This window comes from Pleurodeles waltl, chromosome 7 (assembly GCF_031143425.1).
Source record: "Pleurodeles waltl isolate 20211129_DDA chromosome 7, aPleWal1.hap1.20221129, whole genome shotgun sequence".
Lineage (NCBI taxonomy): Eukaryota > Metazoa > Chordata > Amphibia > Caudata > Salamandridae > Pleurodeles > Pleurodeles waltl.
The window spans coordinates 843,319,980-843,342,997 of NC_090446.1; the positions used below are offsets into that span (position 1 = coordinate 843,319,980).

At 42.9% G+C, this 23,018-nt stretch overlaps 1 protein-coding gene across 1 annotated transcript in view; it reads right to left on the reverse strand.

Annotated features, from left to right (window-relative positions):
- Nucleotides 1-8,623, reverse strand: part of CCNG1 (cyclin G1) — a 30,524-nt gene extending 21,901 nt beyond the window's left edge. Inside the window, exons 1-3 of the mRNA XM_069199361.1 lie at nucleotides 8,398-8,623; nucleotides 3,399-3,531; nucleotides 3,030-3,293 (exon numbers count right to left, since the gene is read on the reverse strand). Of these exons, the coding sequence (XP_069055462.1) occupies nucleotides 3,030-3,293 (264 nt within the window). The 5' untranslated portion in view covers nucleotides 3,399-3,531; nucleotides 8,398-8,623. The remainder of the gene's footprint in view (nucleotides 1-3,029; nucleotides 3,294-3,398; nucleotides 3,532-8,397) is intronic.
- Nucleotides 8,624-23,018: the final 14,395 nt, after the last annotated feature.

The following is a 23,018-nucleotide window of genomic DNA, read 5'->3' on the forward strand; positions in this document are numbered from 1 at the left end:
TTTCCAAGAAGTACCATTCACCACTGGAACCTGCCTAATCAATCCCAGGGCAATTCCAAAATTAGAATGAGATATACAAGTAATATGATATGCTTTATCATTGCTATCTCACCCCACCCCAGTAAGATAATACTACCAGGGCAGACTGGTAGTATCAGAGATTACCTTGAGGAAGCTATTATAGATTACTTGTCTGGTTATTTCTCTAGGATCCCGTTAGTTGACTAAAAAAAGCCTTTGGTTAAACCACAAGGGTTCTGTTATTTAGTGATATCCCTGTATGGATAAAAATACTAATAAAAATTATTAATTATGCGCATCATGGCCTGTGTCTCCCTATAGTGCCGACATGTTTGCCCTTCTACAAATCATATATTAGGTCTCAAGCAATCAGGGCTAACAGGATCCCTCTACTACGGTCATTGGTGGGTGCAAGTAAGCTTACTTTACCTTAATAGGTCATAAGTAGGTAACTTAGGTATGGGGAACATAGAACAATAGTCAAGTAGATGGTATGTCCAAGCCACAAGTAAATCAAGTGGTCCATACGTTAACATTAACACAATAAATGATACACCTGTGGCAAAACACACATGCTTGATGGATGTAACATGTGCTCACAAAAACATGCTACGTCTAGGTGTGCTGCTCCTTTCTATTTTTTTTTAGCCAAGCCAGTTGGGTGCCTTGCCGCATGGTCTGTGTGGGGTGGGCATCTCCTATTGTCACACACTAAAGAAAACAAACAGCTCAAATCATTCTGATTACATCCTGGACACTGCTAGTACCAGTATTTACAGAGATATATACAGTCAATATAGGGGTTCAAGGTTAGGCCTATACTCCCTTACCACATCTGAGTAAGGTGACTCCTTTCAGTCGCTCACACTTTCAACACCATTTACTTTGTCAATGATAACGCCTTCCAAATTACCAAAAAAAGAAAAGAAAAATCACCTGAATCCTGGGAGGCAATATAGGCCCATTTAGCTGGCAAATCGTGCATTTTAAAAAAATTCTAATATTTATCAATCGAATTTTGTATTAAAAAAAAGTTTTTTTTTAACATTTGCAATTCTGGTCAAAGAAACATAACATTCAGTGCATATTACCAAGTGCAGGTGCCATACTACGCATCCAATATTTCTGACTATGAAAGTTAATACAGAGTAAGTAGTATTACATATACCAAGTCTGTAAGCTAACATGACTGTACATTCATCAAACACACACTTGATGGCCACTGTTCCTATGTTTACAAAACTCAAACACACACACTCTTCTCCTGGTCTCCCTGGGTTGAATCAGGGTCGAGTCCCCATGTTCATTAAAATTGTCCAGAGATGCAGCAAAGATGTATATGTTGTTCTTCCACAACACCACATTCGAGCACATCCCGAATCCACATGGTTGCACACAGCACCTCATCCAACCAACCAATGGCCACCCTACATTTGGCCAGGAGCAGTACCAGCTGTAGGAAGTAGTATACTATCTCGTACCCTCTGGGGCTCATTACCATTCCCAGCGAGCAAGCCCAAGGTGTACCGGGCATGGTAATACCATTGGCCCCCTCAAGTCTACGCACCAGCTCACTCCAAAAGCCATGCACCACCAGCACACTGTCTCGCCAGATGCAAAACAAGTGTGGCTCTCTTCTCTCCACAGCGCACACATTTTGTTGCCCTATTGGGGCGAATTCTATTTAACCAGGACAATGTCAAGTAAGTGAGGTGTAAATAATTGAAGTGTAACAGTTTAAACTTGTTACTGCATAAAATTGCCCTCACCAGACCATATGCAGTCCCAGTCCGAATACTCAAGCCACCCACCCCACGCACCCAAATCCACCTCCCATGCGGTCATTGCCTTGTATGAGCTCTTTAGGTCTTGTTTAAGGGCCTTGTAGAAGAGTGTAATGAAGTGACTCCCAACTCAATCCACCAAATGTCTGAGAAGGCCATGGTGCCGCCAGAGGAGTGTGCCATATCTCCTTTGCCGGGTTTTCTAGCTTTGCATACTGTAGGTAGTGTCCCATCCCACACTAAATGAAACGTGCTTCCAGGAAAGTAACAGACTTCCCCTAGGTATAGGTCAGCTTCCAAGTGGCATCCCACCTCCCTCCATCTCTCCATGGCCATGTCATGATCAATAAATGAGAGGCTCAAAGGTGCAACCCTGTCAAAGGGGACCATATGCACTCCTTCCTTATCACAGTCCACCATATCTGTGCTGTATGCTTCAACTATGGGACCGGGACCTCGGAACGGCTCCCTCATCAGCAGGCATGCTAGTATGACCTCCCCCGTCATGTCCTGTCAGACTTTTTAATCAAGTTTAGGAATGAAGGGAAAAGTGTGCTCCAAGTGCACAATAACAAACAAAAAATAAATAAATAAATAAATAACAAATAACATCCCAGTGGAAAGAAAACGCAACTCATCAACACAAATAAAGATCAAGGAAGGCTCCAGAGGAAGAACAAACCCAAAAATAAAGATGAGGCCATTCACTTAGGACTAGGGACAAAACAGACAAGAAATCCATTCAATCATACGAAATGGGCCACTCTACGTAGTATAGTATGCAATGCTGTTTAATACAGACAGCTAAATCTGCATGTCACAAGACCTCAAAGAAAACAAACAAACAGCTTTGCTAGACAGAAAAGCAGAGTTAACTGGAGAGATAGCACATCAAATCAGCTAAGCTACAAATGCTGTTTCTTTAAATAAAAAAAATAAAAATATATGGTGATGATATGTGCAGGTTACACATATCACATTTTAAGTCCACCTCCCTCCGAAAGTTTTTTTTTTTTTAAAAGTCTTTCAGCTTAGTATGTTACATTTTGACATCTTAAATACTCAGTCACATCTATTATGGCTGTGGTAATTTATACCTTGGCGCATGCCACATTAGTTCTCCCAGCAGAAGAATAGTGTTCCCAACATATAGCAGTTGCCCACTCAAAGAACAATAAGGAAAGCTCAACACATGTAGAAAGCTCAAAGTGGTACACAACTTACCTTCATTTTGGATAAAAAACGATCTAACAGATGAACAGCTAGGGAAAAAGTCTCAGTACTGAACCCAAAAAACTGAGTTAAGCTTAGGAGATCTTTGACTTCAAAATCCCTTAGTCTGGCTGTCATGCGAAGGCCATTGTCATGAGAAGATTCAATAAGTCTAAGCCCACAGGCCTTGGGCTGCCATTTAAGTTCCTGTTCCAGCAATTCGTTTAACTGGTAGAGAAGAGTCTGGGCTTCAGACGTTGCCAGTGTTTCAATCATCTATATTAATAAAACAGAAAAAAAAACGAGTCAGAATATCTCCCTTTGATTGTACATCACAATAAAAGGTCAATGTGCGTTCTTAAGACTTGACACTATACTCACATTGTGTTTTTTTTTTGTTGCAAAGACCAGTAAGTCTGCGATGGTCAACTTTTCAGAGGCCGTGTGAGCTTATCTTCTTTATAGTTGTCCTTTCTTTTGCCAGAGAAGTATTAATGTTGCAGAAAGCTACAGGCTGCAAAGAGGGGAAATATCATCAAGCCCTGAAGTAACTGTTGGACTACTACTTCTCAGAAATGTAAATTTCTTCATTCCCCAACTAAGAAACAATATTTTTAAGATTAGTTTACTTACAGTTAAAGGCACTGTAAGGCATCAGTAAGAACTAAGGTATTTTGACAGTTTTTTTTTTAAATCAAAACTACATAAAATACTGTAAGCATGGAAACAAGATTCTCCTCTGAGACCCAGGTTATGGTCAGCCCAATTAAACTGGGGCATATCAAGTAACCATGGTTACTGCACATCACGATTAATGCGAAAAACGTCACACCCTGCACACACACACAAAAAAAAAAAAAAAAAAAAAAGAGAGAGAAGCAGCTTTCAGCAGGTTAAAGCTACTTACTTTTCTTGAAGATGTGGTGGGGCTTAATGTACAAGTAGACTTTTGGACATTAAGCACCACAAGCAGCAAGCTGAACCCACTTTTTCAGGCAGTAATCTTAACGAGTGCCACTTATCACACTTGCAATTCTGATTCTACGGTCTTGGAATATACTGGGTACACTAAACATTGCACTCAATTTTGGTTCAGCCATATTCAGGGCCATGGACATGATGCTGCTTACTGTTGCCACCCTATGCATGTATGTTACGCTGCTCCCAGACTATCTTGCCACCCCACTCAGACGCTCCGAACACAAAACTGCATACTTGACTGAGACAACATCCCTTGGATCCTGCACTGCTAATGGGTGGTCCAGTCACCAAAATCTCCAATAACTTTGCCTCTTGTACAATGCAAGGTATTCAAATATCGCTAGCACACAACACTGAGCAGAAGTAAGAGTGAATTTTCTAATATGTTTTATTAATAATTTTAATGTATTGACTATATAGTTAATAACATGCAAAACGGGTGACTTTTTAAAATAGTTGCCATAATTCATTTCTGTTCTTTAGCTGAGCAAAAATCCTAACTAAACGTTGTGGTTATTTTCCATAGTTCAATGCTTACATAAAAGTGTGTTATATTACTTAATAAATGTGTACACAGTGCCCCTAGTGGGTTGCTACATTGTGTGTTACAAGGTCATGTTTGACAAAGTTCTTGCACAAGTTGAATGTTCTATTGTCTGAAATTATCACTAATACGTGGTTTATTCCTCGAGGAAGAAAGTAGGTGATACATTGTAATAAGTTTCTTCCTGAGAAGAGACGTTTAGACGAGATGGAACAATAAAGTCACAGACGAGACGGAAGAGGAGAAGTTACTGTTATGAATGTGTCCTGGTTATTGCCAACGTCATTGTGTTTTAGGTTATCAATTAGAACTACTATTGGTTGAATCGTAACCACCCCATGTACTGTCCCAATCATTAACTTTTTGGGATTGGTATAACAATCTGAGTAGGATTTGATTTTCTTTCGTCAGACTCCATGATAGAATTTTATCAGACTTTAAGAGAAGTGAGAGACTCTAGAGAGATCCTTAGTTCGAGTGACTGGTGGTTCGAGTCATACTAGCAGTTTGGGTTGAACTGTCATTTGGCCCGATCTTACAAAGACTTACCTGATGGTATCCTTTGCTGAAGTAGACTGCATGTTGTTCTATGGGTAGTGTATGAAATTACATTGATATACGTGTCTCTTGCTTTGCAGGTACCAGCTGCAACTTAAAATTTGACTGATGCATGTTAATTTCTTCTTTTTTTTTTTTATAATAACCTGAGTTAGTGTGATTTTTCTAAATTTGTGTTACTAAATTATTTTCACATGAAGTCCAACATGTTGATGCTGATTTATTTTTAGTGAGGGGTATTAGTTTTTTTAAATGCTCAAGATTCATATTGACACTCCTTGATTGTTTGTACTAATGCATACTTTACCATTATTACCGACTCTGGTGTTATTAATCAGTGTTATTATTAGAGATTATTTGCTTGACTGTTTTAATTAAACTCAGATACATAAGACGTTCTAATCAGCCACTATTTATTTTATATGCTTATCACGTGTGTTTAAGAGTTATTTTCATAACATTAGCATTGTTAATGTAGGGAAATAAATTCATAATTCTTCTTAATAAACTAGTGTGGTTATGGTTTGAGGTTCAGAATTCTAAATATGATGTATACTGTTGATAATCACATCGTCCATTAATGACATCACCTCAATCCTTTGTCGCTTAGATCCATTGACCTCTTGTGTAAAATCCACTATTCAGCTTAAGTAATAGCTAGGATTTTGTAGCGCTGCAGCAGAAGTGCAAGCTTTTGTGTGTGATAAGTAAGAAACAACTACCAGTAGCTATGTAGACAGGGGCAACATTTGTCGATACACAAAAGCCAAAACGATTTACGCTGCCAATGCTTGGTGAGTATTGGAAGGAGCAGAGGACAGTAACAATGAAATTCTGCGAACGCAAGAACAGTTAACCTTCTTTACCTGTGCACTCGTAATTTTAAATCTAGAAGTCTCAAATGCTACAAATGACAGGATCTAGGGCCTGATGTAGCAAAATTGCAAATTGCGACTTGCAATTTGCGAGTCCTTCCGACTCGCAAATTGCAAGTCGCAATTTGCAATGCAGAACGGTGTCTCAGACACCGTCTGCGAGTCGCTAGGGGGTCGCAAAGACCCACCTCATTAATATTAATGAGGTGGGTCGCAAATTGCGGCCCCATAGCGACTATGGGCACTCACAAACATGGAGGCCTGCTGTAGTCAGCAGACCTCCATGTTCGAGACTGCTTTTAAATAAAGCAGTTTTTTTTTTATTTTTTTTTTTAAGTGTAGCCCGTATTCCTTAAAGGAAATGAGCTGCACTTAAAAAAAAAACAAAAAAAAACTAAATCTTTAGTTTCGGTATTTTTTCAGGGCAGGTAGTGGTCTCTTGGACCACTACCTGCCCTGAAAAAATAATTTGTGGTCCATTCACAAAGTGGAAGGGGTCCCATGGGGACCCCTTCCAATTTGCGAGTGGGTTACCATCCACTTCAAGTGGATGGTAACTGCGACACCATTTGCGACCGCATATGCGGTCGCAAATGGTATTGCATACCACTACGAATCGCAAATAGGAAGGGAACACCCCTTCCTATTTGCGATTCGGAAATGCATTTTGAGAGTCTGTCCTGACTCGCAAAATGCATTTCTGCACAGGAAACTGCGATTTGCGACTCGCAATCGGCATTTTTTGCTGTTTGCGAGTCGCAAATCGTTTCCTACATCTGGCCCCTAATGCGCTTTCAAATCGCTAAAAATAAGCAAACACTTAGTGACTTTACAGATTTCCTGTAAGCCTATTTAAACTATAATTTGATCACTTTCGTCAAGTACATCTCTGCGACTTCGCAAAGTTTCATAAGTAGTTGATGACCGTTTTAACTTCGTGTATAACACGTTGTATAAAAAAGGCATTTAAAAATTAGAGATATGAAATTTACATCAAAAAATTCACCACCATTTCAGAATGTTGTTGTGTACGTCAGTGACTCCGTTTTTGAACCGGCATCAGTTACGTTATATCTACAGCTTCAGTATAAAGAATGGCAATATGCTGAACTTATAGTATTGAATGTTTGCGATACCCGATTACCTTGGTAGATATTGCCCAGCCTAGGCTGTTTAATGTCATTTACAGTATTTTCCCCGAATAATTACAATATTTTGTGATTCTCATTGAATTCTCCATGAATTTTCTATTTAGTCGAGTGACTTTTTTTTTCTGGCCAGGGCGTTTTATGATCATTTATGTCGGTGTTTAATTGGTTAGATATACCTGTGCCGTGAAGCTACCTGGTGGGGATTTTCAGCGCATTACAAGTACAGAAAAAAATGCACTTAACAGATACCACTGTTATAAAAATCCTATACAGTTTATAGGGCCTTCAAACACAAATGTAAAATATTCTAAATAAACAATAACCATTTACGTTAAGCGACTACATGACCACTAGTTAAAGCATCAACGTGAGATTAAAAAATTAAATATATGGGAAAGTCAACTGTTTCCCTGAAACAATCAGCGGGCGAGACACGACATATGTGCAATGAATATAAAACAATTAATTGCGAACTGCCGACAGGCTCCGTTACGCTCTGCTCTTCTCCTTGCAATGTTATGCCCGGACATGTTCTGCGGTTTAAATGCCAGCCCCGGTTCAGCGCGCTTCAGCTACAGGGAGTCCAGGCTATTAGTGTGAAACCCAAATCTTAAGTCTGCACTTTTCAAAGTACCTCCCCAGCTGAAGAGACTTGATACCTCAGAACACTGCCCCACACACGAGACAAATACAAAATCATATTAATAGTTTAACGCTCTACAAATTAGAATACAAACGAACAAAATATTCACGCATTCTTTTGGGAGGTTGCCACCAAAACGTTTTCTTGCTGCTAAGAAAGAGTAATAAATAAATAATTTTTAACAGAAAGGAACCTGGCTCTGTATACGGAGTTAGAAAGCCCTAGCAGGTGGGTTGTCATACTTTTAAAGCAGGGAGCGCTGCTAATGTAGCGAATACATTTCCCAATTGAGGAAAAGGGAATTGCATCCCACACTCAACTCCCCAAAGGGCTAGGGGGTCTGAAACACAACAGATAACGTGAACGCTCACTGAAAGGGATTTAACATAACGAGTGTGAAGCGGGGGGACTGTAACAGGCAGAGAACGTTTGTGCGCACACATACCACTGGTGAGTGAGGACCACCAAAAAATGCGGGGATGGGGGCTACGACACCAGCAGGTATTAGCAGAACCCGAGTCACCTTTGAATGGAAGCAACTGATTTCCAAATAATCTACCCCGCTCTCGATAAAGACGTAGAGAACACCATTACTTCAAACCAGCCCGGTGACAAGGCATAAACATACCTTGTTACGAAGCGGAGATTTCTTGACAGCTGCCGTTCGGATTCAGGCACCGATTCAAATTCGAGAGGAGGAATTCAAATAGATTAATTTATCAAAGGGGTTAAAACAAACTGCGAATAAAAAAAATAAGAAAATAAAAAAAGTCCTTCAGTGCTCATCTCCGGCCACCTCCCCTTCGGACCTTCTTGTCAGCCCTGCTGGTGACAGGGAAAGGCAGGGCCTTATCAGGAAGGTTGTATTGGAGGGGCGGGGCATGGAAATGGAAAATAGACTAATACAGACAAGTAGGAAAGTAACATTGCAAAGCGGCCATCTTGGAATGGGGCTCCCCTTCCACTTAGGTTTAAAACCAGAGGGATCATTTTGTATAATACCCACGACACTGAAAAACGAAGGAGTCTACGCTAGTATCCCAATAGCTGAGGCACCCCAGACTATATACTCGGTATAGCAAACAGTGGCTGTGATTCAGTCTCATTCACCTACAACAAGACTAGGGTTTAACTTTTTCTCAACTCCGGGTTTTATAATTCGATGGCTGCGGTCCCAAATCCATAGATTTAGCTATACGCTCTGCTGTTGAGGACGTCTAAAGCCCCATGTACACGTATACGTACAATACGGGCAGAGACGACGAGCTGTCAAAGGTCTCATAATTTAATACATTCATTCGAGTTGGCTCCAGGTGCCCTAACCCAGGGTGGGGCTTTGCAGTATGCAGATGTCTCACTGCATCCCTCCATCAGTGTTGCCAGATTTTGAGGACTGTCCTAAACTCAAAGCTGTCAAAGTTCAAGCCCAAGCTTAGCCCAATGCAGACTAATGTAGGCACAGTTGCAACTCTCAAAGTATGCAAAAATAGCCTTCAGGAAACATTCTGACCATAATTTTATGACAAGACCGGAGGCTCTATTATGCGTTCTTTTCTTACTTTAATTTCAACAGCAGCAGTCAAGAAACTACAACTCTCAAGAGGGTTAGCTATAGACTAACCAATGGGAGCAAAACAATAACTAGAACTGGACCAATAGGAATAGGCCAAAAACCATAGAGAGCACCCTTGACTGCAAGCAGCCCTCTTTTCTTGCTGCTCGCAGTCAAGATAAGTACTCTCTTTTGGTCTTCTAAGTACTTAATGGTTTGCAGATGTTGTATTTGTTGTTATTTATCTTTCTAGCGTAAATTTTGTTGTTACCAAGTTGGGGGAGTAATTTGTTTTGGTGCCTACCGCTTCGCGACCGTTTTATCCCGTTTTTACCCCTTTTTTCCAGCCCCCCTCCCCTCTGGCACCAACTGTTGTGGTAGCGCGCGCTCCATCGAGCGTTCGATCGCGCTCTTCCTTCTGTTTAGTCAGCGCGTTGTACGCGCGTCGCACGGGGAATCCCTTACCGGTCCTCCCGTCAGAGGCAGCCTTCCTCGGTTTCGCCTCTCCGGCCGTGTTCAGGAACCAGCGTCCAGCCTCCTTCGAACGGCTTCGCGCATCTCCGACAGCGCGCACGGAACAGCGTCTGTATCGCGGCCTCTCCCCAGCGCCTCTTCGCTCCTCATTTGTTCTTCTGAGTCCCCGCCCCGGGGAGGAGCCATTTTTCCAGCACAAGGAGCGTGTTGCTCCTATTAACCCTTAAATACCCTTTCTTTGGGTTTCTGCCTACAGCACACTTTTGGGCTTGTTTCTTCTTGTGTTTGCCCACACTAACTCCTTTATTATTATGGAACTGGGGAGTTCTCCTTCAAGGTCTGCCTCCGAGGAGGATGAGGGATCCTTTACACAGGATCTTAATAAGTGTATCCAGTCCTCTGTGAAACACGCTATGAAAGCATCTATGGACAAAATGTCAAAAAATATTGAAAATTCTGTCATGTCCATGGTGTCCAAATCTATGGCCCATTCTACGGGGGAAAGCAGAAAACGAAAACTACCCTCTTTTAAACTAAGTAAAGGCGCACAAACAGGAAGTGAGCTTGCCTCACACCAGACTGAGGACTTGATTCCTCCCAGGCCTCCTTCTAAGGAGGGGATTCCTGCCAAAAATACGGCATCGCAATCTAAATGCAAAGCAAAATCAAAACATATCACTGCGCCAAAAAAGATTGTGATTTCAAAAATTTTGGACACGGACGACGAGGACATGGATGATTTATCTCAGTCCGATAATCCTGATGATACTTTTTCCCCTTCCTCCCCTTCCCCCAAACGCATAAAAATTTCGGCAGGTGACCCCTCTACCAGTGTTGTCGACTCAGAGGGTGTTCCCATGTTCGACCCATCTCTCATACACCACCCTAACTCGACAGAATGGCTCCCGTTGGACCATGTAGGGGATTACATCGCTTCCCGCTTACGTCTTCCTCTAGATAAGCAGACGAGATCCAAGTTAAAATCCGAATGCCCCAGACCATCGTTAAATTCCAATATTACCGCAACCCCAACCATTGATGACTCTCTTATCACTTTCTTTACCAAATTTGGTAAGGATCCTCGTAAAGGAGTGGACAGGGCCTGGACCACGTGTCAGGACAAGCTTCTGGACGTGGTGGGTCCTCTGGCAAGAATTTTTGATCTAGCCGAATCAGCCAGGTTAGAGGACTCGACTATTGATCCCTTGGATCTTTCCCTTTGGATTCAAAGAGCCTTTTGTTTCTTGGGCAATGCGAACTCTGCTATTATTCATGAAAGGCGCAAGGGCCTTCTGCTCAAAATGGACCCCAAGTTAGCTAACTTCCCCACTCGAGACCCCGGCATTCAGGCCGACGGGAAACTCTTCGGTGATAATTTCATCAAAGACATCAGTCGTTTTGTGTCGACATTTTCTTCATTGGACAAATCCCAACAAAATCTCAAGAAAGTTTTCAACCAACGTGTTTTTTCCCGGGCCGGTAGAGGTAGGAGCCGCTTTACCGGCCGCACATACAGGAAACAAGGCTCAAGAGGATCCGCCAATTCCTTCAATACCTATTACCACGAGTTTAAACCCCACTTTTATCCACAAAGATCTAGGGGTTTCCGCAACCGTGGTCAACGTTTCTCCAGACCGCCCGTTAATCAAGGTAAGCCAACCTTCTGGCCCTCCCGTGGGAGGTCGTCTTCGTTTCTTTCTTCAGAAATGGAAGTCAATCTCAGCAGACCCTTGGGTCCTTTCCACTGTTCAGGGATATCAGATCGAACTCCTTTCTCCTCCCGTCCAACACTGTCTTCCTCCTTTTCCAAAGTTTTCTCTAGAAATGTCCTCTTTAATCTATTCAGAGATCCAATCTCTCTTAGAAAAAGACGCCATCCACCTTTGCACTCCAGACCCGTCCGGATTCATCAGCTCTATATTTCTTGTCCACAAAAAGAACAAAAAGTTAAGGCCGGTTATCAACCTGAAATCTTTCAACCAGTTTGTCATCTATCGACACTTCAAGATGGAAACCATTATCCATCTCAGGGACATTTTGCTCCAATTCGATTGGCTAGTCAGACTAGATTTACAGGATGCATACCTGACCATTCCTATTCATCCTTCCCACAGAAAGTTTCTGCAATTTCTTTGGAATTCAAAAACTTATCATTTTTCCTCTCTCCCGTTTGGTCTATCCTCTGCACCCTGGTGCTTCACAAAACTTTTGAAACCGGTCGTCACCTTCCTTCGCTCCCTAGGCATCAGGCTCATTATCTACCTCGACGACATTCTGATCATGCACCAGAGCAAATCATCTTTGCTGACCCATCTACAGATAACATCCACACTCCTCTCAGATCTCGGTTTCCTGATAAATCACGAAAAGTCAGTTCTCCTGCCTTGTCAACAAATAGAATTTCTGGGCTTCCAAATAGATTCCGTTTCGGCCGCTCTATTCCTTCCCCGTTCCAAAGTTTCCGCAATCAAAAAGGAACTAATCTTAACTCTTCAAAAAGATACTATTTCTCTCAGGGCCCTCGCAAGGGTCGTCGGCCTTCTCTCGTCCTCTATCCAGGCCATCTTTCCAGGACCCCTTCACTACCGCGCCCTCCAGCGTCTCAAAATCCTTCATCTTCGTCGAGGATTGGCCTTTTCCGACCTCGTCTCGTTGGATCAGGAATCTCAGATGGAAATCCAATGGTGGATATCCCATTTAGAGGCTTGGAACGGCAGATCCATCTTCCCCTCTGTGCCCGATCTTGTGTTAGAATCAGATGCAAGTCTCACGGGTTGGGGCGCCCGCTGTGGTTCAATATCGACTGGCGGTATATGGTCCGCAGAGGAGTCCAGATTGCACATAAATTGTTTAGAGCTTCTTGCAGGCTCCTTTGCGATCAGAAGCTTCACAAAAAACAGAGCACGATGCTCCATTCTGCTCCGTATGGACAATATATCAGCGGTGCGTTACATCAACCATTTAGGGGGCACCAGATCCAGACCCCTGGCCCTGCTAGCCAAGAGCCTCTGGGATTTTTGCCTGTCCCACAAATTTTCCCTTGTAGCAGAATATCTACCGGGTTCATTGAATTCCAATGCAGACTGGCATTCACGCCACCTCTCGGACTCCAGCGATTGGAAATTACACCAGTCAGTTTTTTATCAGATAGAACGGAAATGGGGTCCTTTTCAGGTAGACCTCTTTGCGTCCAGACTCAACACCCAGCTTCCCCACTTTTTCAGCTGGCGCCCGGACCCTCTAGCGTTGGCTACAGACGCCTTCCTACAAGATTGGTCCGGATCCCTCAATTATGCCTTCCCTCCCTTTATCCTCATCAACAGAGTCCTGAACCAGGTCAGACGTCAGAAGGCATCCATCGTCCTGTTGACTCCCTTTTGGCAATCTCAAGTTTGGTTCCCTCCCCTTCTCGAGCTCACAGTGGATTTCCCCATCTTACTCCCGACTTTTCCGTCCCTTATTCAAGATCCTTTCGGTCGCCCTCACAAACTGATTCTCGACCACTCTTTAACACTCTCAGCCTGGCTCATTTCCGGTCTGCCCAGCAGACCCATTCTATTTCGGCAGAAGCTTCAGAATTCATTAATAATGCATGGGCACCCGGCACGAGGCGAGCCTATAAATCAGCCTGGGCTCTTTGGGCAAGCTGGTGTCTGGGAAAATGTTCCAATCCCTTTTCAGCAGATCTAAACCTAATTGTTAATTTCCTAGCCGCCCAGGCGGGCTTAGGTAAGTCATATCGCACAATAAATCTTTACAGATCAGCTATATCCATGAACCACTCAAATATTGATGGCAACCCGATTGGGTCCCATCCTTTGATCTGTCGTCTCCTGAAGGGAGTCAAGCTCTCCAAACCCCCTTCTGCCAAGTATTCACATATCTGGGACGTCTCCCTTGTGTTAAATCTTTTCCTTTCCTGGCCAGATAATCCAAGTCTTTCTCTTAAAATGCTCTCTGCCAAGCTTACTATGTTGCTCTGCTTAATTTCTATTAAAAGGACTTCGGACGTTAGGTCCTTAGATGTTTCTGCCCGGCAATTCTTACCTTCTGGGGTCCTATTTCACATTTCCAAACGCACCAAAACTAACTTACATTCCGTTTTCTATCCTTTCTTTCCAGACAAGCCAAAGTTATGTGTGGGTCTTTGTTTAAAAGAATATGAAAAAAGAACTGTTAACCTGAGAAAGTCCTCTTCCAATCAATTATTGATCTCCTTTCGAAAACCTCACAGTCCAGTGACTTCGGCAACTTTGGCCCGCTGGATTAAATTGATTATGTCTCTAGCGGGTATAGATATTTCTGTTTTTGGAGCACATTCCTCCAGGGGGGCTATGGCCTCCAAAGCTTTTGCCCTTGGGTCCAGTTTAGAGGACATTCTCAGGTCGGCAGATTGGTCAAACAATAATGTTTTCAAAACCTTCTATTGTAAACCTGTTAGAACTGCTTCTTCCTTAGTTATTGACAAGCTTTAAACGCGCATAATAGAGCCTCCGGTCTTGTCATAAAATGTAGATTTTCCTAGTAATTTATGACGGAAAGTCTTAATTTTATTAAAGACACGGAGGCGAATATTATCCCACCACAGTACTTCTATTAATATGTACTTTTTCTTTCCCTCCCAGCGACTCCAGCATTGCCTCCAGCTTCCGGATAACGCCTCTAGCTCAATCAGTTCCTTCTTCAAGAAGAGACCCCCGGAGGCATCATCGCAACCTGTCCAGGATCAGCTTCCTCATCCATCGCCCTCTCGGCTCATAACTGTGCTTCAAGACTTTTGCTCCATTTTGTTATCTTTTGCAATAATTGGACTTATTTACCCTTTGTTTCATGACTCTATTTGACTTGCTCGTTCAAGAAAAGAGGGCTGCTTGCAGTCAAGGGTGCTCTCTATGGTTTATGGCCTATTCCTATTGGTCCAGTTCTAGTTATTGTTTTGCTCCCATTGGTTAGTCTATAGCTAACCCTCTTGGGAGTTGTAGTTTCTTGACTGCTGCTGTTGAAATTAAAGTAAGAAAAGAACGCATAATATTCGCCTCCGTGTCTTTAATAAAATTAAGACTTTCCGTCATAAATTACTAGGAAAATCTACATTGTAACTTATGTTCAATATGTGTATAGTGGTATGAGTTTGAATGAGCACCTATGCACTTCTGCAATCATGTCCAAATTCTGTTTATGATCACTGATTCTGAGGATTGGTCCCCTCTATGACCTAACTGCATTTATGTAACCACAAATCTAAATCCTTATTAATCCCAAGTCTGGAAATGTTGAAACTCTTTAAGTAATGTAGCTCCTAATACAGTACAGTACAATTAATGGATTTTGCAGGATTAACACCACACAATGATACGCATATAACAAAATCACCTTGGGGTTAAAGCAATTCCAGCACAACTTGTTTGGCAAACTGGAAGGGTCATGACAGTACTATGAGAGGCTCAGTCCTTCTGGTTAAAATGTAAAAAGGCCAGAAAAGAGATAGTCACTTACTCCAATGAGTCCCCTGACTTCTACTCCAAAGTCCTTCACCATGAAAACTTACTCCGGCACTAAATGTTATACAAGACCTACACTGTTGTGTGGCAGCACAGACTAGACTAAACATCCCAGTGTTGTAAAAAAGAAGGTGGGCTTGTTTGGGGGCCTAATGAAAGCAAGGCATTTGGAGCAGAAAGTAAAAAGACCCATTTCCCAATACCTTCAGTGATACCCTCTGCCAACATCTCAACTGTAATGCTTCTTCAAGTCTGCTGACACTGTCATCACTTCCCCTTTCCCAACCTATTCCATCCCACTTCACCATTAGCACTGTGCAACTCACTTTTTACTGCTGTCCCGTGGAGTCTCATTAGGCTGCGTAACTCCTTTACACCTATCAGTCTACCTTTAAGAACGGCAAGTCCTAAAAGGAACTTTGAAATGGGTCCCTAAGGAGACCTAGGTTCATATCCTTAAATTTTAAGGTATAAGCAGGGATTTATTTCTCAGTAATGCATGTAAAAAAGCGCAAGGCAATCCATGTCAGCAAAGCAATGTCTGTTTACATTATATCTTCATTTTCATTTCATCCTTCATTTCCTGGAAGTATTTGCATTTTTAGGTGCGCATCTGTAGGTATATTTTCATGCAACATATGACTCTTGTATCATGCACATGGGCAACGTAGTCACCTCCGGGTGTCTAGGAGACTTCAAATTGCCCGTGGGTGTTTATGATGGGCACAACTAAGTTCTGCAGCTGAAAGCAGTATTAATTTCTCACCTTGCCTGCCAATGTGCCATTAAAGTGTTTAGACTACATGCACATCCGATCCTTGCTGTCTCTGCAAAGCAAACAGAATGGTGGTCACATGTAAATTGCACCAGTGCAGCTGGAAGCTTTGTCACAATGGGTTTCATATGTCCATCTTTCTGGGCATAGGGAGGCTCGGGCTATGGGGCCTCTTTTCTCTACATCTTTCTGAAATCCTCCATTTGTATGTCTCACACCATTGCTTTTCTCTTCAGGACCAGCTTTTCTCTCTGTCCTTCATGTATACCCTTTCATTAGTGTAGGATATGATGGGGCCTTAACCAGTTCCGGCAGCAAATATTGATCAGGTGCTGGGCCAGCATCAGTGAAAAATGCTCAATTTGTCCTAGTGTAATTTGCTGACACTAGGACTATCACAGCAGCTACTCATCCCAGAATGATGGTAGGCTGTCAAGGTGCTATATATAAATGCAACACAAGACAAAGAGGGTTACAAGGTGTAGGAGTCACATATCACCCATACTAGTATGCGTTATACGTTTAGAGTGTTTGGTCTGGAGAAATACAAAAGTCTTACTTGAACACATTATGCAATAGTTGGACTTGTCTATACAAAAAATAGTATTACTATCCAAATTAAGGCCCTCATTATAAACATGGCGTTAATGACCGCATCGCCGGCAGTGGCGTTCATTAGCGCAAATGGCATGGCAGTTCAGACCGCCATATGATAGTGCCAGTTGACTACTACCCACCGCTAGGCCAGATTCGACCGTGGGATAATTTTCCCATTTCCACCATGGATGTCCTGTAATTCCTGGCAGAAAGCATATAGGTGATGGCATATAGGCAATGTTCCTAAAATATTTTGCACCTAGTTCTATTGGGATTACACATGTTGTCCCTAAAATCAGATCTAGTACCAATACAATGACTATAACAGTAATATAATTGGTAAAGTTAAACAATTTGAATGAGCGTCTTCTTCAGCTTAGTTTCTTCTAGTTAGTCTTTTTTCTTTTATTCAGTTTTTCTTTATTTTTCTTCTTTTTAATCTGTCAGACTTGTTAATGAGATTATGATCTTCCTATAAACAATCCTTAACCCGACTCCATATTCTTCTAAAATGTTATCCCTATTTATTAACTGCTCTTATCTTCTTTTTCTAATTTAAATATTTTATTAGTCTTTTTTATTATCTTAAAAATTCAAATGCAATCTCTGTCTTTATGAGTTTCTCGAGTTCTGTAATTTCAGTACAGTCTTTCTACAATTAGGGACTTTCAATGAGGCTCAAGCAGTTCTTTGCTGCAATCAAGTAAGTCAGAAATAGGGACATTCACAATTTGGTTCACACAATATGTTCATTCAAGGGATGAGTATCTTCCACATGGTACTCTAATTCTTTTTGATCTCTGACTGTGTTTGGTTCTTCTTCTGTATCACTGATACCACTGGATTCTGTTTCTTCACTGGTTGTTAGTGGTATTGATTCAGCTGACACACTCAATCTTGTTCTCTTTCTACTGTCAGCTTTGTTTCCATTTTTCGTTGTGGGTATCAGCTCTTATCTCTGTTCAAGAACAAGTTCCTTTTCCTGACTCATCAAAGTTCACTCCTCTTTCTGAAGCAGATTCAGAAGTTACTTCATCTGTCTGTATTAACAGGTCTTCTCCAAAGTCACTGTGTGAGATGTCTGACAATTGGACCTCTTCACCTGTTAGAGATTCTTCACCTCTTTCTTCTTCCTGCTGTCTCTGATCACAGTCTCTTTCTTGAGCTTCTTCTCGTACAACATGTCCTGGTATGTACACCAGTGCTCTTAGTTCTGGCTGATAGAACACTATTTCTTCATAAGGATCTCTTGTTCTCCGGGTATGTGTTGCATGCATCCAGTTCGGGATCCCATCACATTTAACTGCAGTATTCGTGACCAGAAACATCTGATAATGCCTTCCCAATGTGGTTCTAAACAGGACTTTCTCACATGTTTTTTAATAATGACTGAGTCACTAGGACCAAAGTCATGTCACTGCTTCTGGATCGGATTTGCGGTAGCAGCTTCAACCTGTTGAGAGACAGATCAGCCAATCCGTTACAGCAATCAAGTATCATGGCATCCTTAATAATCTCTAGTGCATTTGCTGGAATTGCAGGTAGTCTCATTGCTCTTCCCATTAGGATCTTGTGGGGTGACGAACTGAGTTACCTGTCAGATGTACTTCGCAGAATCAGCAGAACTAAAGGTAAAGCATTAGGCCATTTAAAAGAAGTGGAAGCACACACATTTGCCAGTCTTGATTTAATAGTGCCATTTAATTGCTCCACTATTCCAGAAGCCTCTGGCCAATAATGACAATGAATTTCTGTTCAAGTTGCAATGCTGCACATAACATTTTTATTACCTCCTTATTGAAGTGAGTACCTCAATCAGATTCCAGAGAGACAGGCATGCCATACCTTGAAATTAGCTCCCTTCAACATTAACTTTGCTACAGTGAGACTATTATTTCATCTGTTTGGATAAGCCTCAACCCACCTTGAGAAAATACAGACAGTTACCAGAACATATTTCAACCTGTTGCAGATAGGCATTTCAATGACATCCATTTGCATGCAGTTAAAAGATCCTCCTGATCTTCCTACATAACTCAGTGTCAATTGTGTTTGTTTGCCTACATTTATCTGTTGACACGCCACCCATTAATGCCACAGTTTTTTTGCTTGTGCTCTAAATCTGGGATTAAACCAGAACTACTTGAAAGTACAAATCACAGCACCTCTTTCTAACTGAGTCTTGCCATGGAACTGCTTGTTTATTGGGCATAACACACTATTTGGCAACATTGGTCTTCCCTCCACTGAAAGGCAAACTTAATTTTCATTTATTCCACATCCTGCTCGAATCCAACTCTGCTTTTCTGATTCTGGAGAATGTTCTCGCATTCTTCTAAATTCTCCCAATTGTCAGCAATTGTCATCATCATGGAAAAAACATTTTCACTTTTTTTTCATTTGTGAATGAGTTCTTGAAGGTGCAGGCCACAATAGCGTGGCTCTTCATCAGCATACTTGTTGCTGACTGTGACATTTACAACTATTATCACTCCTGCGTGCCACGCTCTTCACAACAGCAATTTCAGTTGGGAGTTGCAAAGCCTCCAAAAGACGTTTCACCTGCTGACCATTGTGAATGGGCAACCGAGGTGAGGTCATGAAACCTCTCTGGGACCACAATTGCCCAAAATTGAGAACAACACCAAATCCATACTGGCTATCTATGAATATGGTCACTCTCATTTGTGTGTCAAGCTGCAAGCTATGGGAAGGGCAAGTCATTATGTAACTTGGGCTGAGCCTCAATTGCTTCTTGAATTGTACAAATTGCATAAGCAGCTCTTAGGGAACCCTCATTTGTTTTTGTGCATCAGCCAGCCACAAATAGAATATAATCAGGACCAATTAAAGGCTTATCTTTTATGCCAGGTCTGGGTTTGGTGCATAGGTTCGTAACATCCAGGCAATGATGTTCAAAATGGTCAGATTCATCTCCCTCGAGAATGGATAGTAGTGTGCTAGGATTAAGTTTTCAGCACAATATTGTTTCCACCAAATTTTGCTGCTCATAACAGGTTAATCTAGTGTTAGTCAAGTGCTGAGTTTTAGTCCTAATAAGCAGTACCTCTACAGAGTGAGCGACCATTATACTTAAAGGATACCCCATCAGGTGTTCACATTTTTCAAGACTCGCACTTACTGCAGCTACCGATTTAAGAGAGTCCGGCAAAGTGGCGACTACAGGATCAAGTATCGCAAAGAAATAGGCCACTGGCTTTTTGGCATCTCCAGGAATTGGAGTTAAAAGTGAGAGAGCACAGCCCTCCATCTCTCTGCAGAACATTATGAAAACTTTGGTGTAATCAGGCATTCCCAGTACCAGGACATGACAGAAACTTTCTCTCAGCTCTAGGAATGCTTTCATGCATTTGTTGTCCCATGGAATTAGATCTAGTGCATCTTTGTGTGTAAGTTTCAACAAAGGTTCAACAAAGCCAAGTAGTAGATGCAAAGAGAATGCTTGAGGAGGCTGATGGCATGCAACCCAAGCAGGTCCTCGGGAGAGGGCAGAGCACTGTCAGCACCAACACCGTGAGGCTGTAATTGTAAAACCATTGAGGAAGCCCCGCAGTGTGGGACGCGCTTATTCACCTGTGAAGGAGGGGAATCGAAGTCCCAGCAGCCCCAGCAGGCCCTTGGGAGAAGGCAGAGCACCGTCAGCACCGACACAGCGAGGCTGTGCTTGTAAAAGCCCTTAGGGAGCCCTGCAGCGCAGGACGCGCTTATCCAGCCATGAAGGAGGGGACTTGAAGTCTGAGCAGCCCTTGCAGGCCCTCGGGAGAGGGCAGAGCACCGTCAGCACCGATACCGCAATGCTGTGCTTGTAAAAGCATTGAGGGAGCCCCGCAGTGCAGGACGCACACGGGCTGTGCCCGGGCAAAGCTCGGGCCAAGGGCAGGCTCATCCTTGCCCGTCAGTGGCCGGAGGAGGCTGCGCTGCCCATCTGATACTCGGCAAAGTTGGGTGAGTGAGGGTTCAAAATCTATTACTTCCACCATCCCCCCAACCCCTTTACTGGAGAGGGTGCTTTGTCGCTCCTTCCTATAGTAGTTAAATGCTCACTTTGGTGAGCAGTTCTTGTGAAATAGCTGGTCAAACCAACAGGATAGGCAGGAAGAGGACCCTGCAGAATGGGGAACAGGGTGTGGGGGGGAAGGGATCATCAAATTCAACACTAGATTCCTTTCTTGCCCGAGCGGTTGGGGTAGTTGTGAAGGAGATAGACCTGGCTGAGAGACAGCTTTCACTGGAAATCAATGACTGGCAACGACTGCCACCTAATGTTGAGGTCCTGGAGTCTACTGTAAATGAAGACGGGCAACCACCTGTAGGGCAAGGGGCTCTATCAACATCTCCCCCAGCCATGGGGAGAAATGGGTTGGATGTCTTACCAAGGATCAGTAAGAGGGTTTTGTCTGATTCTCCTGCCGAAGGCAGTAGCCCTCCACCCTAGAGGAAAAAACCTCAGCAGAAACCTGGGAAAAAATTCAAAGTGGTATTATCAAACATTTTGTGCTGTGCTGATATCCAGGAGGGTGCTGATGCAGATCTGTGCCTAGCTCCCGGTTTTGGGATTCTTTTGTAAAAAATTAAGGAGTTGATTGAGGTAAGCCTGGTCCTGATAAAAGAAAAACTGCAGGCTTTGGAAACTACGTATGAGCAGCAGGGGAGGGCCAGATAGGGTATCAACAAACCCTGGGCCATTGGATCCAGTGTGTCATGGTCCCACAGACAAGGAGGAGATTCTGGTGGAGGATAATCCAGGAGCTCAGGAGACAGGTACTTTGCAGCCCCTTTATCGCTGTAATCTAGGTATCCCGGCAAAGGGCATAAAGTTGGCCCGTGCAAATGCGCAGACAGATGTAAGGGATATAAGTAGACTTGATGATGGAGGGAGATTTGGGAGCGGGCCCGGAGAGAAAGCAATGGTATCCCAAGAACAGAGGCACAATTTACACTCTGACAATGGCCTCCCACTTGTCTGCTTGGAGCTTCCTCCTGAGTGTGCTCCCTATGTGGTCGTACTTACAAATGTTCCACCTTTAGTGCTGGGTGCAAGTGAATCCCAGGATCAACTAAAAACAAGACAGGACACTGGCTGGGCAAAAACTGTGACCTTAATTGTAAGGATTTGAAGGACATTGTATTTGTTAGAAGGATTGGGTGGATGGCCCCGGGTGGGCCCCTAGGTAAAAGAAGATATGGAAGATTGTATCATTGTGAATTGCAGATATCCTGGGTTGGTACAGCAACTTCTCTCCACATGTTATGTGTTACCCCAGGCAAATGAAAAGATTGGTATGATCCCCCTTGGCTTCTTCTATAGGCACACCTGGCCCATAGATAGATGTCGAGCAAGGGGTTCCTGCAATCTGCAGGAGAAGCTGCACTCGCCAAGATTGGAACGTAGAATCAACAGAAGCCTGGATTTGAAAGAGAATGACTGACAGTATGAAGAGAGGTTACTGGTTGCACTTGAAGAAAGGGGTAGGGTAGCTCCACTGTGGCCCTTAAATGCATCCTCAGGTATGGGAGAGATGTGTGAGATAACCTCCCAGACCTGTTTAATTTTTAGAATGTGGCAGGGTATGATACCAAGCTCCAAGATGGGCAATGGGTTAATTTCATGGTAGAGCATGATTTTATTTTACTTCAGGAAACTTGGTCTGAAGGAGAAGCAGTTTGGGATGGTTTCCAAAGGTTTGCAGTTCCGGCTGAGCGGTCGTTTGACGACCGACCAAAGGGGGGTCATGTCCTCCAAGATAGTGAAAGCATACTATATAAAGTGTAACCATTGGGATCTCCTCATTATATAGGTAGTCTTTCCAAACAAGTATAATGTTTTTCTGGTAAACTTCTACAACGCAGTATGGGACTCCGGATGTCAATTAGGGGCCCCTTTTTCAGCATTGCAGATATTGAGGGGAAGAGCGGAGGAGCGTAGTATGGAATTTTCACCGTTATTTCGGGACACTTCAATGCGAAGATAGGGGGGTACTGTACAGTGGTGAATCCCTTTGAGCTGGATAACAGTGTGTCTGTAAACGAGGGAACACAGGATGTAAGGGGAAGGTCACTCATCAAGGGGATACAGACTCTGGGATTGTTGAATATATGTGACCTGGAGTCTGTAGGTAAATCTCAGGAGCCAACCTTTGTGGGGAGAGGGGTTGGGACGACAATTGACTATATTTTTATATCTCCTGCACTGAGAAATCTGGTCCAGCATGGTAAGGTTTTAAGGCAGTATCTTAGTGATCATAACCGTCTCACGATTTCTATAAAATTCCCATATAACATGTGTAAACCTGTTCACCGAGGGCCGGTAGCCAGTAGCCGGGAGAATA